Source organism: Silurus aristotelis, assembly GCF_946808225.1.
Source record: "Silurus aristotelis genome assembly, chromosome: 20".
Classification (NCBI taxonomy): domain Eukaryota; kingdom Metazoa; phylum Chordata; class Actinopteri; order Siluriformes; family Siluridae; genus Silurus; species Silurus aristotelis.
Genome location: NC_139593.1, coordinates 8,467,081 through 8,484,402, shown reverse-complemented (window position 1 = coordinate 8,484,402; position 17,322 = coordinate 8,467,081). Strand labels below are relative to the sequence as shown.

General features: G+C 38.5%; 2 protein-coding genes across 4 annotated transcripts in view; both read right to left on the bottom strand.

Annotated features, from left to right (window-relative positions):
* Positions 1-4,073, bottom strand: part of cnnm2b (cyclin and CBS domain divalent metal cation transport mediator 2b) — a 32,015-nt gene extending 27,942 nt beyond the window's left edge. The window contains exon 1 of one of the 2 annotated variants that reach the window (XM_083522953.1): positions 1,981-4,073. In XM_083522953.1, coding sequence (XP_083379079.1) covers positions 1,981-3,445 — 1,465 coding nt within the window. In that variant the 5' untranslated portion in view covers positions 3,446-4,073. The remainder of the gene's footprint in view (positions 1-1,980) is intronic. The other variant, XM_083522954.1, reaches the window with a different exon arrangement.
* Positions 4,074-5,328: 1,255 nt separating this feature from the next.
* as3mt (arsenite methyltransferase) lies at positions 5,329-16,485 on the bottom strand. 2 transcript variants are annotated; one of them, XM_083522983.1, is made up of 12 exons: positions 16,332-16,485; positions 14,594-14,630; positions 13,434-13,561; positions 11,900-12,050; positions 11,556-11,692; positions 10,386-10,455; positions 10,152-10,233; positions 9,376-9,507; positions 9,129-9,271; positions 8,472-8,603; positions 5,860-5,922; positions 5,329-5,712 (listed from the first exon to the last, which is right to left on the bottom strand). In XM_083522983.1, exons 1-11 carry the CDS (start codon positions 16,346-16,348, stop codon positions 5,863-5,865), a joined length of 1,089 nt encoding a protein of 362 aa, XP_083379109.1. In that variant the 5' UTR covers positions 16,349-16,485; the 3' UTR covers positions 5,329-5,712; positions 5,860-5,862. The 2 variants fall into 2 exon arrangements, with proteins under 2 accessions (XP_083379109.1, XP_083379108.1); XM_083522982.1 differs by lacking the exon at positions 5,860-5,922.
* Between the last annotated feature and the right edge of the window lie 837 nt (positions 16,486-17,322).

Sequence of the window (17,322 nt, the reverse complement as noted above, 5' to 3'; positions counted from 1 at the left end):
CCCCACCCCCTTAAGCAGTCATTAGAATACGAGTTCTTGCTGGTGACAGGGCAAGATTGCAAAAAAGCTACACACACACACACACACACACACACACACACACACACACAACCCCAGGTTTCTAACATTCTTCTAATGGCCCAATGTTCTAGTCACTAAGTTACACTCGGAGCACATTCTCAAGGCTAAGCAACGTAATGTTTCGTCTCAGGTCATTCCAGACACAACTGCATGTTTACACACCAGAAAGGAGTTGACGGTAATTGAGGAACATTAAAGATGACTCACTTTATACATGTGATTCTTATCACATCTGTGTCAAACAGCATGCTCATCTGGGTTCAAGGGAAAGCGTCATCAGTTTCCATTCCGTAACAAAACTGAATTCAACGTGTTGGGTTCTGGGACGTGATTCCAAGGTGTACTGCAATAAATATTGGAATTTTTTCCATCCATGTCTGTGTTGATAATGTCTTGCCCCCTAGAACCTATGAGGTCAGCTAGCTAGCCTTCCATTATTATACAATCATGGAGGATATTGTACTGATAGTAATGTAATGATGTTAAATAACTGATGCTTCAGAATGTCTATTATTATAAATATAATCCTAGTTGTAGTAGTAGAAGGAGTAGTAATAGTAGTAGTATTAATACCCCTCCCCCCCCCGCCCCCCTCCCCAGGTATGTCACTTTCTTTGATCACATACTTTGAACAACTTATCCTTGTGTTTTCAACTCAAGCGAAATAATCTGTTTACTCTATGCAATGTCTGTTACTGCAGAAAACCGGAAAAAAATGAAAGCCAGGTTAAGAAATCATATCTATCAGTTACCACTTAAACACATTTAGTGTGTTGTAATGAATGTTAAAGCCTGAAGGCACTAACAGGGCTCATGAAATGTTGTCACTCAAAGCAGACTCTTTGTGTATGAACAATATCCATATACCCACTCATTTAATCCCTTCTTCCTAAAGTTCACTCATTTTACAATCGAGGGTTGAGTAAAGCGAGAAAGTGGCCGTATGAGAAGAGGCCCGTTGCTGTGATTACTCCCGTGATAAGCTAAGTCATTCAATTCCCACAAACTCCTAATGCATTCAGACACACAGAGGGAGACGTGTAAACATTAACGCTAAATGAAGGTGAAGGCCAAACACACACAAGCTCATGGGAAGAGCCGAAAAGATCATGTTCAAGTCTCTTGCCAAGGATGAATGAAAATACTAAATGTTTCCGAACTCTTTAGTATTGGTAACTTGTTCTATTATCTACTTTTGAAGATCCTAACCTGATGTCTTGTTCATGACCAGGAGAACGTTTGGTGTGTTTCGGTGCACGCTAAACCGCCCTTCAGATAAACACATCTGCGTTCTGTGTAGTCGGTTAACCTCTCACTCCTGAAACACATGGAAAATTTGCAGGGGCCCATATTTGTCGCTATGTTTCATGCAGAAGCGCTGTTATCAGACTGGGTCTGCATTTCTATAGTCTTCTCATGCAAAACGTGGCACAAACCTGGTTGGCGAGGAAAGACAACGTGGTTCTGTTGAAGATCTAACTTCCTGAGATGCCAAAACACGTATCCATATGTACAGAAAGCCTTGATGAGCTTGCTCATAGAAAGCTTCAGGAAGCTATTAAAATGAGTAATCAGTTTCTTTTAACACCAAGAGAACAGAAACAGAATTTTTATAAATGGTTCTTAAATTTGTGCCCACAAATTTGAGCTACAGCCCAAGTGGATCATAAATAATGCATGGCCTGATTCATGTAAGTAAGTATAGTGCAGGACCTGCAGAAACAGAGAATTGTTATTATTAATAATAACATTGTTGTTGTTAGCCTTTCAGAATGAAACTTTCACACTCTATTCTTCCCCTGACCCGTGCGTCATTACCGCACCACGCGTAAAAGGCGCACGGCGGCACAGCGTCTCTCTGGCGCGTGATGGAGAAAACGAGGAAATGGTCTTACCCACCTTTTTTGAACTCCTCGAGCATGGCGTCCAGCTTGGTGTCGTTGAAGACGAAGTGCAGCGGATGGCTGTAGAATTTGGTGACCGTCTTGAGCGGCGTGCAGTCGTCCGGGTCGACGAACGCCAGATCTTTAACCAAGAGCATGTCGATGATGTTGGAGCGTTCCTGCTCGAACACGGGAATGCGCGTGTAGCCGCTCTCCATGATCTCGCTGACCGTGGCGAAGTCGAGCGTGGCGTCTGCGGCCAGCATGAAGCAGTCGCGCAGCGGCGTCATCACGTCCTCCACGGTCTTGGTGCGCAGCTCGAGCGCGCCCTGGATGATGTTCAGCTCCTCCTTAACCAGGTCGTTGTAAGGGTCGGTGACGCGCAGCATCTCGAGCAGCTTCTCGCGGTTGTACACGGTGCCGATCTCCTGTCCGAGAAGGTAGTCGAGCAGCTTGCTGACCGGGTACGACGCGGGAAACGTGAGCAGCATGAAGAACTTGGTGAGGAAGATGGTGTTGGCGCCCACGGCCAACCCGTGGCGCGAGCATATCGCCTGCGGCACGATCTCGCCGAAAATCACGATGCCGATCGTGGACATGACCACGGCGATCAGACCGTTACCGGCGATGTCGTCCAGCAGGATGGTGAGGGTGGTGTTCACCAGCACGTTCCCTAACAGCAGTGAGCATAGCAGGTAGTTCCCCTGGCTGCGCACCGGCTCGATTTTACGCGCGTAGGTCTTCTCGCGCTCGGTGCCACAATTCTGCACGATCTGAAGCTCCATCGGGTCGAGGGCCATAAGCCCCAAATTTAAGCCGCTGAACATCCCGGAGAGGCACAGCAACATGGAGATGAAGATCACCTGGAGCCAAAAGGGGAGCAAAAACTTCCTCTCCTCCACCACGATCACCTTGGTGTCCTCCCCTTCGTGGTATATCCACGTGCTTTCCGTCCACAGGTCGTGCGTGCCAGTCGGTGTGGATGTCGCGACGCACAGGTAATACGCTTTGCTCCTTTCGGTCTTCCTAAGAGGTTTGACATCGATTTCCACTACTCCGGAGGTCTTACGGTTTAACACGATGTTGGGCAAGATTAAGATGTCTGATGTCCTGATTCCACACGGGTGCAAACCCTGTGTCTCCTCGTGGCTCTTGTTGTCGCCGTTGGAGCTCCCGAGGCTGGAGACAGCGCGCATCCGCTCGTGCTCTGTAAACGCGATCTTGGACCACGTCTCGTTGTTGATGTTGTGCCCGTAGATGCGTAACTTGACCCGGGAGCGCTCACTAACCCGCAGATAGCCCCGGTCCATGAACGAAATGTCGTTTGTGTCCTCCAGGCGCAAGCCGATGATGACGGTCTCCTCTCCCCCGCCTTCTTTGGCGCGCGTCGGTGCAATTAAGCACACGGTCAGGAGAATCAGAGTCGCGGCTCGGACCGGGACAAGTGACGCCATTTTTGCAGCCACCGACGGCTCTGCCATGTTGACAAACCGCTTGAATGAAAATGGCTTTTTTTTTTTATATGTAAAAAAAAAAAAAAAAAAAAAAAAAAAAGTCCAAAATCAGAGCCAATCGGAGTGCGGCTTCATCTCAGCTGCACGTCAAGCCTCGGCTCAGCAGCTGCTTGGCTCCACAACTCGGCAAAAACTGACTCCACTTCAGCGCAAACTCGTGTCCCTTCTCCAAGTCCCGGTTACAGGACGCTCCGGGAACCAATCGGTGCTCAGTGGGTGGAAAGATGACAGCTGTAGCAACCAATCACAAGCCGACAATCAGAACCGCTACATGCAAATGAGTTGGGGCTGAAGTTTCCGCGTGACTTTTTTTTTTATGTCGTTAATTAACAGGTTCGTGACGGCATCCTGAGCTTGTCAGCCGTCCATGAGGTCAAAACAATCAAAAAGAAACCAAATGCATCAGCAAAAAAGTTAGTTCACATTGCAATACTGATTCAGCAGGTGGTACCTCAGTGGACTCTGGTTTGGAAGTACAAATCCCAGGACCACCAAGCTGCCGCTACTGGGCCGATGAGCAAGTCCTCAACTGCTCAACTGTAAGTTGCTCTGTAAATGTAACCACATCAGCAAAGTATACACTTTTGATCCCCATATGAAGACATATAGCAATTATAACAGTGTCCACTGTCCCAAAGCCACGTTACAGAGATAAGTGGGAAGTGGTAGCCCAAATGTTAAGACCCTGAGTTACTGATCTGAAGTTTAGGGGTTCAAGCACCAGCTGTCCTGTTGGGCCCTTGACAAAGGCCCTTAAACTCTCTCTGCTTCAGGAGCACTGTATTATCTCTGGTCCCAGTTTTCTAACATGCTGGAATAAGTGAATATTTGTATCTGTGTATATGTGTGCATAAATAAATGCATCCACTACCAAAATAAGGTTATAAAATATATCTTTATATGTTTGTGCCTATAAGATAATCCTTAATAAGTGATCCAGTGGTGACAGTAGCAACAGATAGAACTCCCTTAGAAGCTATGAGGAAGAAAACATTATAGGAACCAGGCATAAAAGTCCTCATCCTGGTGGTGTCCATTCATTACAGTTCCATCATTGTTGCAGTGTGCTGTTTACTGATGGTTCCTTAAATGCAGAACTGTTTATTAAAGCTGAAGTCCTAAACCACGGTTTTTATTAATTACAATATTCAACTGCATCCTCATAGTTCTTGAGTTGCTTAGGATCTTCAGGGTCTTTAGACTTTTCATGTTGAACCATCAGAGTGCACAGAGTGGTCTTTAGTTGGCTTGACCCTGCAGCTTGGTGCACCTATTCTATTCTGTTGCTGCACTTTGGATTATTGCACCTAAAATCTAATAACTCATTAATATATGTTGAAAGTTGTACCTCTGTGTAGTACTTGAATGTTCATTGCAGCTGTCGCATATATCAATATGTATCTATATAGATGATCTCTTTTATTAAGTGATAAAAATGACACACAGTTTGAACAATAACAGGTGGTTGATATGAGATCTGTATGAATGGCCTCTCATTTATTATCACTATTATTATTTGGTCTGGTCTCACCTTCATCATTCATATTGTTTTTGTAGCCAAGGACCCCCTGTAACTCTCAATAACATTGCAATTCTGTATGTTTATTGGAACCGGAGTGCTGAACTTTTAGCCATAAATGAATCATAGGACTGTTTTTAAATGATTAAAGTTTGGTTTTAAAAGCATTCAATTCAAAGAGTGAGCATATAGCTATTAAAACGGAATGATGAATGTTGAATAATAAATATTTTTGCTTTGATAATGATTTGATTTTGCACTGCTGTAGCCCCATTTTGAGAAGCACTGGATTAGAGTAAAAGGCAGCTTAAACAGAAGCACCCTGTGGACATTGTTTCATTTGATTTTATTTCAAGCAAACTGAGGCAGATAAAAAAAAATAAATTACTGCATGTATATAAATTACATAATATTTTCTTAATGCTTTTTCTTGGACAAATCCTTTTGAAACTATGATTACAATTACAATTTATTCAACTTTATCCCCAACACCTCAGATTAATCGAATGATTAAAATCAGCATGACATTACGTATTTATGCGTAATAACGTCTACATTCAGTTTAATACTTTATCCTTTGATGATTTTTTTTATTTGTTATTTGGTTCTTTCACTTGCAGCAGGACTCCTGAGGGCCACAGCACAACCCTGTGGATGAAGCCACACTTGCACTTCCCAACTGCTCTGCCAGTTTGAAGGGGCTCGCAGGCACGACCTGAGGGGAGAAGAGACCTTTACAAATGGAACAGTTGCATATTTAATATATAAAGCCTTTGATATTTTTTTTATAAGCAGAGGAGGTTAACAAACTCAGTAGTTTAACAGGTCTGCAATAAACAAAAGTACAGTGCTGAATGAGTACTCATTAACACAGTGTCCTTGGTTTGATGGGGGTGAGGCTGCCGTGTGGGTGTTTATGATTCCTCTTGCAGCATATTACAGACATTCGGGAAAAAAAAGACAGTTATATTACTGAAAACCTTAAATCTGTACCTGAGATTCACAATCCTACACCTTATAAAATGAGTATTCTATAGCGAGTAAGACATAAGTTTGAGTGTGAGTGTTTCAGAAGATGCCGTAGCTGGTACTCGCCAGTGAAATATCTATAATAAGAGTGCAGAGATTATGCAGCTGTTTATCTGATGTTTATCTTATCAGTGAAATGAAACAGTGACCTGGGAATGCGGTTCCTACAAGGATCAAACAGTCATAAAACAACGCTGTTGATGTCCCATGCAGCACAGAGAGAAGCAATATGTTCATGAGTGGTATGTGAGAGGTACGTGAGCCCACCAACACCAACAAATACGCTTGGTCTTATCAGTACAGAACACCCGAGTGACCGTGAATTACTCTGCCCATCATACGCAGCGTATCGCTTTATTACTCTTTATAGCTTATATTGCAATAAGTTCCTGTTTTGGTGATAGTGCGCAAGATGAACATGTGATAAAAACGCATGTAATTCGACTGTGGATTAGTCAATGAATTCGCAGTAATGCAATTTATGTTTATAATGTTTAGTGTTTAATGATTACAATTTAATGACTAATGATTATGGTGATTGTTTGCTGCTAATATTGATTTAATTATTTACATATATTTGGCTCAGAGAGGTAAACCCAGCCATTAGGGTTGCACAAGCCAGTGCACTTTTAGTGCAAGGCCCAAGTCCGGATAAATAGGGAAGGTTGCGTTAGGAAGGGCATCCGGCGTAAAACGTGCCAAATCAAATATGCAGAGTTGTATGGTTTACAGCAGTGGTCCCCAAACTTTTTTGCGCCACGGACTGGTTTAATTTGGGACAACATTTTTACAGACCGGCCTTGAAGGTGTGGCGGATAAATACAACAAAATAAAAGGATACGATCGACGTAAAAACTGGTATTTTCTAAATATAATAATAAACGTGAATCCACTGTGTTGATTTTTGTTAATTTTGCTTACTTGGGGTTTTAATTTAGTGGTAATGTATTATGTGTTAGCGGCCGGAGCAGCTCCTTTAAGAAGGTAGCGGATGGAGGTGAGACATGTGACCGAGGCATCATGACATGCATCAAGAGTAAGTCATAGACAGATGTGGGGGAGAGAATCCGGTCATTTTCAAAAATAAAACATCGTTCAGAATCAGAAAATAAATAAAACGGAAATAATATTAGTTATGTATTCTTTCTGTGCGGCCTGGTACTGAATGATCACTGGTTTAGAGACAGTGGCATTGAGTAAAAGACAGGAGGTGGAGCTGGAGGTAGCAGAGCTGAAGATGTTAAGGTTTTCATTGGGAGTGATGAGGATGGACAGGATTAGAGAGTTTATTAGGGGGACAGCGCATGTAGGACGTTTTGGAGACAAGGTGAGGGAGGTGAGATTAAGATGGTTTGGACATGTGCAGAGGAGGGACATGGGGTATATCGGTAGGAGAATGCTGAGGATGGAGCTGCCAGGAAGAAGGAAAAGAGGAAGACAAGGAGGAGGTTTATGGATGTGGTGAGGGAAGACATGCAGGTAGTTGGTTTGAAAGAGGCAGATGTAGAGGACAGGGGGGTATGGAGACGAATGATCTGCAGTGGCGACCCCTAATGGGAGCAGCCAAAAGAAGAAGAAGAAGATTCGGCTCGAAGAGGTGACCAGTAATGAGAGTGATGGTACTGACAAAGGTATGAGTATAAAATTAAAAATAAGGATCTGAGGAAGCTCAAAGGCTACACTGCTTGAATACAGTAATAAATAACCACTGGTCCTTATTAACGACATGACAAGCTGAAGAACGTTCTACCCTATATTACATCTCTTCTACTAGAACTAACAACTAAGAGCTACTAAGAGGAGTACAGATTTTGTCCATTTCCAGTCTGGTGATAAATTTAAAGCAGACACTCTGTAGTGTAGCAGATTAAAATGAAGGATGAACAAGTTTGTGTAAGGGTTATAAATAGGCCCCAAATCCAAACGGTGGTTTCTTATGTCTGAATGAGCATAGTGTCCATGAGCTGTTCTGATAAGGCGACATTCCTTGAATGGAAAGTTATTAACGCATCTACAGTGTTATGTAGTAATGCAGCTGTTTCACCTTGAAGAGAGTGTGGTGCTTTTTTGGGTCACAAGTAATGTAATAATGGACATAACAAACATGGCCATGTGGAGGGACAGACATAACAGTTTACTGTGGCTTTTGCAGAGAGAGGAGGACTTCTAGATTTGGCAGGACTCTTGTTAAACTAGAGGTGGGAATTGTGACAATATCGCTGGTGTAAGACAATCTAATACTATACAAGACAGTGGTGTCTAAATTTGATGCAGTTTTCAGTGCAGCAAAAAATAAATGTGTTCTTTTCTCACATATTGTGGAAGTTTTTTAATACAGCTGGGATCACCAGTTGTGATGCACCTCAATTCACAATGCTTTTTATTCCTGGCACCTCTTTTTGCTGATTTATATGCTTTTTCTGTTAGTCATGCCTTTGTACAAACCTTGGGTTTGGCCCAGCATGAACCTGGTGTTGTGTTGCCCTGTGCCTGAGTCTGGAAAGTGAACTCTTTAGCAAACCTGGAATTCTTCAAGATGTTGGCCAAATCTCCATCCACCTCCATCACCTCATTCACCTGCACAATATATTGCAGTAACTATAATTAGATTAGATTAGATTGGATTGGATTCAACTTTATCGTTATTGTGCAAGGTGCATGTTCAGAGCCAATGAAATGAAGTAAGCATCTAACCAGAAGTGCATAAGTGGCCTGTTTACAATAAATAAATAGCAGTGTGATATATAAGGGTATTGGGTCCATATGTACAGGGCTGAGGGTGAATAATGAACAAAAGGTGCAGTAGGTAATAATATATTAAATATAGTATTATACAATATAATGTGTAAAGATGGTGCATAGATGTCGGGAGATGACACGCTCAAATGACGATATAGTTATGTACAAGTATTAATGTTGTATGATGCAGGATATACAGAATAAATATGGGTGGAATATACACTAGTGCAGTGATTTAGTTATGGATAGTGCAAAAAATGCATAATGGAAAAGCAGTGCATTATGTACTGAAACTATATTGATAAAATATCAGACATGCATGATGAGTCAAGATGTGTAATGTATATCTCAAGCATTTCCCACCTTAAAAATATACCCAGCATCAAACTCAAATTTCTCCTCTAATCCCGTAATGTTTCCATCGTACATGACAAGAGAGCGTTCCTTCTCAGAATGCTTTGGTAACTTAAAGAGGCGATAAGTTGCAGACACAAACTTGTAGCCTCCTAAATTCCAAACAAACACAGTGAACTTCTTAGAAAAAGGTTTGGAAAAGAAATCCACAATAACTTAGAATAAAAACACAAGTACAGAACGACGACTCCTTCACCTAGGAGTTTCTCGAGCTCCTCATTGCCTACAGAAATGACACTAGCTGTTACCAGTCGAGGTTTACTGAACCCAACTTCCTCAGCCAATCGGACAAGGTCCTCCCACCAAAGAGCTCCACTCAGACACTCACCTGAGAAAGATAATACCTTTACCATAAGGCAAATAGTAACAGCAATATGTTTTATAATGTTACAAAATGAATTACATTCTGAAAATAGTTAAGAATATAAAGTTATCATACGCAAAATTAAAACTAGATCATAAATTTGAATAATAAATCGTTACACCGTACAATAATCCTTTTTCAAAACAACACTATGGATCATACATGACTGTAGGAATTGACTTGAAAGCTAACCTCACCATTAATTCGTTTTATCTTTGCGTTTTATTTCTAAAATACAACAGCATTTTACTGTTATCACCTACATCAAAGCAGCTATTAACAATGGTGCCTTCAAAAGATTCTCTTTCTTTTCTTAATAATTGTAATATAGTTCAAATAGTAAATTTAAATATAGATTATTTCCTATATTTTGTGTTGACAATTTATTCCAGTAGTCAGTGCAATTTGATTGATTTCAGTTATTACATGTTTTACTCAATGCTGAGTTTAACATTCTGTAATGCTAATAATGCTAGCTAATGCAATGATTAGTGTTACTTTACAAGAGCCTTAGACTAATACATTCATATGTTTCCAGTATGTGATATTTCTATGCAGTATCCAACATAAAATAGAGTTTCCATGTGAGATTTGACTTATTCTCATACCCCACAAAACTTTATTGGCTCTAAGGGATTCTGAGATCGGTGCATTGCTGTAAATGTCACTGAAATATAGCTCTCCCCCTTCCTGAAAAGCAAACAGAAACATATTTTAAAAGTTTTTTTTTCCTCACATTTCAGATGTCTCTGGAGAAAACAGCCCATCTGGAAGTGGCTGAAACGCTACTATATAAAACATATGATATCAACCCATGTTTTTGATTTTAAAGCAAAAAGTACCTTTAGTACATGGTAGGCCTCTCTCAGAACACTAGCCTTGACAGGTGAAAGGTTTACCACACAATTTGATCTGTTAAAAAAAATCCCAGTGTCAAAGGTTTGAAGAGGCTGATAGATATTACATACTAGAGAGTTATATAGATTTCTTTTTGTTTTTATACCACAGTAAATAGCTTCATGATGTCACTTGAACTATGATGTTGATTTAACTCTGGTGTCACTTTAATGACAATCACACTGCATTTATATATATGTTTTTTATAAAAAAAAAATTTCGAGTGTATATATATATATATATATATATATATATATATATATATATATATATATATATATATATATATATTGTATCAGTCAAGCTCAACTTTTAATTAATGCCCCATTTTTTAAGTATTCTGGGCACTTTTTAATAATTCAAATGAATTATATATACTTTTATCAATGTTAAAGTTCCTACAGTCAAATAACTAAACCAGGTCAAATTCAAGGCAAGGAAAACACATTTTGCCAGAAATCTTTTTCACCCTGTACAGTGTACTGTGTACTGTATACACATATGAGCATAGAGACTGTGCTAGAATTATTGAAACCTTTGATAAAGAAAATTAATGTTTTTATTATGTCACATTAATAACGTTAAGCTAAGCTAAGCTTTAATTCTGTTTATTATAAAAAAAAAAAGAAAAGGTTTTTGGGGCTTAATGATCAAAATATGACACTCAAAATACAGTGTCAATACTTTAATGGAGCAGTTAAAGGCCTTGCTCAAGGGCCCTGCTCAGGGGCCCATCACTGGCAGTTGTGAGATTTAAACTTGCAATATTTTGATTAGATGACCACTTTGCTACCACTTTTAGAACCTAAACATTATTAAAATAAATCAAGAAATATTTGAATATGAACTTTTTTATTATAAATAATTTCGAGAACATTACAAGTGCACACATCTACAAAGTTTATATTCAAATGGAAAAAAATGTCTCTGAATTATTATATTGAAATATCGAGGATCCACAGTGAAATGCTTTATCGCCAATCTTTGCATTTGATCAAGTTCAGGTTCTATTGAATATACATTTTTGATTTTATTGAACAGCCTTTGGAACATCGGTGCTCAGTGTGACTGCGTGACATAAATATAATGAAAAGAGATGTGTGTAAAAGTCTTACATGATTATATCATAAAAGTTCTCCTCCAGCCCTGCTCCTCTCAAGGCTTCGATGTATCCTTGAACAAAGTTGACATTTGGCTTTTGATATCCAAACGTCTTCATGTGATAGTCTATATATTTTCTTGCAACCTCAAGCTATAAAATAGTTAGAAGTTTCATTTTAGTTTTTTTTTTTTTTTTTTTTTAAACAGAAATGCATGTTATTAACTGTTATTTATTCTCTAATCTGATTGGTCACATGTTGATTTTTTGAATCACCTCCTTGTCCTGTCCATGTCATTAAATTGCACTTAGAGCACTGACACCACACACTGTGCCTTTGATATCATCAGCCAGACCCACCTGATCTTCTGTCATATCGAGTCCAGTGACATATCCACTCTTACCAACCAGCTGACTGAGAATATAGCAGTCACGTCCGCTGCCGCAACCGAGATCCAAAACCCGGCAGCCCTGCACACACTCGGGCACTGCCAGTCCACAGCCATAATACCTAAGAAAAACAAGACAGAAACAGTTTATCAGTAGGAAGTTCCCAAAGGCTGCACATAAGCCAGCAAACTTACAACTTCTAATGGCTGTAAAGGCTTTAAATCAGCAGCTCATTAAAGGAATAATACTGTCACACAATGTGGAGCCAAACTGTGTATTCCCATTGGGAACAGGCTTATATTCATTGTCTATATTAGAATATTTATATTTAAAAAAAAAAAACTAATTACAAAGACTATTACACTATATTTCCAAAAGTATTGGGTCACCTTTTCATAAGTATGTTGTGTGATTTTTGAGTATTGCATTGCACATTTAGTTCCAATTTGCTCTTATAATTCCCGCCACTCTTCTGGTAAGATGTTCCACTAGATTTTGGAGAGTGCTTATGGATATTTGTGTTTATCAGTCACAAGGGTATTTTGAAAGGCAGGTACTGATGTAGGTGAAGTGAGGAGGCCTGGGGTGCAGTCAGCGTTCCAATTCATCCCAAAGGTGTTCAGTAGGGATGAGATCAGAGCTCTATAGAAGACCAATCAAGATCTTCCTTGCCAAAGCATGTAAACCAGATCTTCAAGGAGCTCACTTTGTGCACAGGGGCATTGCCATGCTGGAACAGGTTTGTGTTTCCAAGTTCAAGTGAATGCAAAAGTTCATTATAGCGCATTTAAAAGCGTCCTGTACAATTGAGTGGCTCCAGCTTTGTGGTAACAGTTTGAAAAAGAACAACATATAGCAAAAAATATCAGGTGACCGGAAACTTTTGCCAATATAGTATACATTACAACACTATAAACAGAATCCAAAATTTCTCACAAGAATGTCAGTGGATGCAAAGGCAACAGTAACAAGAGTCTCATTCGCTAGGTGTTAATTACCTCACAAAACTGAAGGGTTAAGTCACAAATCAAAATTAGCCTACTTTAAAGAGAAAGAAATCACTACCATGTGTACATTTTTACATTCGTTGTCCTTTTCCCTTTAATGCATTTTCTTTGCTGTTCAAATATATAAATGAATAAAGACTGTTATAAACTTTAGTGTGCCTACTGTCTCCTTGTATTATGTTCCCTTTTTGTTGTTTTTCACTAAATATTGCACATATACATTTGATGTTGTTAGTTTTGTGTAAAATGTTCCTTTTGGTTAATTCATGTTGTCTGATGTAGCACTTTGGTCTTGGAGGAACGTTGTTTCACTTCACCTTGTACTGCACTGCATATGGGTGAAATAACAGTAAAGCCTACTTGACTTGACTTGGCTTGACTTTTACTATGTTTTACTCCGTGTCACTGTAGACAAGCATCTTCATTGTAATATGTTTAGAATATAATTTGATATGAATGAATTGTTATGAATGGTTGTAAACAGGTTGTGAAATTACTTTGCTGTGACTTCCGGGTGAACCCCAGTCAGAGCTTTTCTAATGTAGACAGGAATGGGCTTAGCTGAAGGCACACACGCATTGCTCTTCAAATCTGAGCTCTGCTTGAGGATTTTCCCATAATATTCCTGTAACACAAGACAAAATATTGCAACATTCGGTGTAAGAGATTTTAAAACCTAGTGTTAATAGCATATTCCTAATCATTTTAATTCAAGTTAATTTTAAGAAAACAGTATTAGTTAGGTCCTCGAAAAACCTTTATAATTCTATTTCACTTGAAGATCGTTTTGAAGCGTGAATATTTCTAAAAGTAAACATGTCAAATACCATTTATACAAAAAAAAAAAGTATTTATAACAAAAACAATATACAGGCATATCAGACACCTCTAATGACATTGTGTAAAAAGCTTAACAGCTTCTTTAAAATGATGTCTCCCATTATATTCAGCTTCATTTTCTCCACATTTGATCCAATTTACACCACTTAAAAAAAACACACATTTTAGAATATGTGGGATAACCCGTTTGTACAAAACACAAAATAATTATTTTTTATAAACTTCTGCTTGAACTTCTGCTTTAAACATATCTATATCAGTGGTTCTCAAACTGGGGGCTGCAGCCCCCCGGGAGGCCACCAGATGTCGCTGGAGGGGTAACACGTACAGAAATTCTAGAATCTAGATTAGAAAATAATTTTGAGTTTTTCTCGGTTGCGTTGGAGCGTTTCTCCGATCAGAAATGAAATTCTTAAAACTCCTTGTTCAACATAAAAACATTTCTTGTTGCTTTGATCAAATTGCTAATGTATTATATTGCTTTCACCTAAATAGTCTTACCATTGAACAAATGTATTTGTTTTTGGTACAATCTAAAATGTTTAAGTAAAATTGTACGTTTGAGGATGTGTTTGCGTTATGAGTTTTCTTTTGGGGGCCACAAACAGATTTACTCTACACAAGGGGGCCTCCAACTTAAAAAGTTTAAGAACCACCGATCAATATACTAGCCTAAAATATTTACATTGTAAAATCATACTAACTTTAACACACCATAAATAGGATTCACAGGTTGAGGTGGACAGGTTCATCCCTCCTGCCATGATAAATCACTAGATCACTAGAATTGCCTTTAAGACCCATAATCACAGCTTACCTTAACACTGTCATGAACATGTGCAGCATTCGGTTCACTGTGAAGAACAAAAGAAAATCAAATGTTAATGATTTAAACTGTATTACATGATTATGTAATATATAATACACTTATATTAGCAGCTGACCTTTGATATTCATAAATCCAGGCAGTCTATTTAATCATAAGATACATAAATTGTGAGGACTATAGCAATGACCACATTGGTTGAGCAAGAAAACAACAGAGCAGATAAAAGACACATCATGCTTACTCTACATCTCTTCCATATTGGAAGATGTCCAGCAGTGCCATAAACGAAGAAATGGTGGAGACCACTGGGATCCAGTTACACTTATTTACTCAAGAAGTCTGGCCAAAAATATCTTCATGGCCAAAACGCTGTACTTCTGAGGTGAAAACAAGGCTAAGCTACTCAAATGCATGAAAACCTAGGAACTGGGGTGCACAAAAATGAAAGCAAGGTCTTTGGAATGATGATCTTAAATATTTGGCTACAGCAGAGGCAAGTTGTTTGCTAAAGGGCTGGAGAGTGGAACAGTAATTTATGTCTGCAGGCAACATTGAAACATGGTGGAGGCTTCCTGCACATTTGGGGCTGCATTTTTGCAAATGAAGTTGCAAATCTGGTCATTAATGGTTTCCTCATTGCTTAAAAATACAGGTACTTATCCACCAAGTAATACCTTAAGGTAGGCATCTGATTGGTCCCAAATTTATTCTGCAGCAGGATAATAAACCTAAACATACAGCCAATGTCATTAATAACTATCTATAGTGTAGAGATCAACAAGGAGTCTAATTTTGGCCACTACAGAGCCCTGATCTCGACATCATCGAGCCTGTCTAGAATTACACGAAGAGACAGAAGGACTTGAGGCAGCCTACATTCACAGAACGTCTGTGGTTAGTTCTGCAACATGTTCGGAACAAATATTGATCCGATTTGGATTTCTTAAAATAAACACATTTGATTAAAAAAATAAACAATTTATACTTTTGAAAGCATTCTTACATTTATGCCGTTTTGGGATTTGAACTCATACATACATATACACACACACACACACACACACACACACATACATATACATACATACACACACACACACACACACACACACACACACACACACACACACACACACACACTTATATACTAATCTGTTGGATATATATATATATATATATATATATATATATATATATATATATATATATATATGGCTGTCAATCACATAACATATAAGTGATAAATTATAAATTATGTAAGTATATTTTGATAAACTGTAATCACACAAACAAAAATATTAAACAGATACACAATTATATGTAATAAACAATATTAATATGGTCCATGCATGAAGGAGATCTGTTATACTGTTATAAGATCTAAATTACAGTAATAATCTAGTTTTATAAGACTGTATGTGGCGCAATCCTAATCCGTTGAATTCCTCCTGTATGTATACATATGTAACCGGTCTCTTTCATTCTGCAACTTAACTGTCAATTATGAACCTGAATACAAGTGTATATTAATGTACACGTGTAAATAAACGTTTCACAAAGCACAGGTTGGAGTTTATAATTTCACTTACCCGGTTTCCGACTTTTAAATCTGATAAAATTTGTTACATTATATAATATTCATCTTACATATCTGTTTAATATAAAAGCGTAAGTCTAAGTTGTGCACTGATGCATTAAAGCTCTAAATCAGCTGCAATGAACCCACCTGTGTGTTGTTTTCATGTCCGCCAAACTGAAGCTTGTCCTCACAATGTACAATTTCACAACAGGCTTAAACTCGAATGTTCGAGAAACGCAAAAATCCCAGTTCACCTAGGACTATTACAGAGTCTGGTTTTCAAACCGGAAGCGGAAGTAAAATTCTGGAAAACATTTACCGCAGAAAACAGAAAGGTGGCGCCAATCTGCCTGCTTTAGACCTCAATAGGGAGAGGAAAAGGTTTTTCATGTTAGGTGAAGTCATTATGTAAATAACATCTCTTTACACATGGAGAAAAACCCTGCTGAAAAAAAGAATCACAGAATTGCAAGATTTCCACTACAAATACTATTACAAACCATCATCTCTTGACTACTGTTCCATCAAAACCAATACCAAATGGTTTACGATTCCTAGTGTACATTGTAGAAAATTACTGAAACCTGTATTTGTCCTACTGAACCTTTATGGTATCCACTAGATAAAACATGTCACCAAAATAAGACAACAGGTTACCAGTATACAACATTACAATTTCAAACCAATTCAATTTCCAATAAAAAATATTACAAATTTTGTTGGGGTTTCTGTGGTTGAGGGTGCTAAAGGCACATTTCACTATAGCATTTTATCTTCTGAAAATGCACATGTAACCACTAATCATCAACATATAAACATGTCTAGTATGTAAACAAATGTATGGATGAATTAATTTGTCTTGAAAAATGTCTTAAAAACAACAAGATTTATAATTAGACATGAATTAAATTAATAATGGTTTACATTTTCTGTGTTTTAATTTCTCTGCCAATTTGATGACGACGGATACATTTCTAAAAAGAAAAGGTAAATAAAAACTTACGCTAACTCTTTAATTCACTTCACTGTTTGATTGCTGATCATTTTCACGCACATATGTGTACAAAACTTTAAATAAATGCTTTTATTTATGCAAATAAGTATTTAATATGGATACACTGAGCAAACACTCTAACAG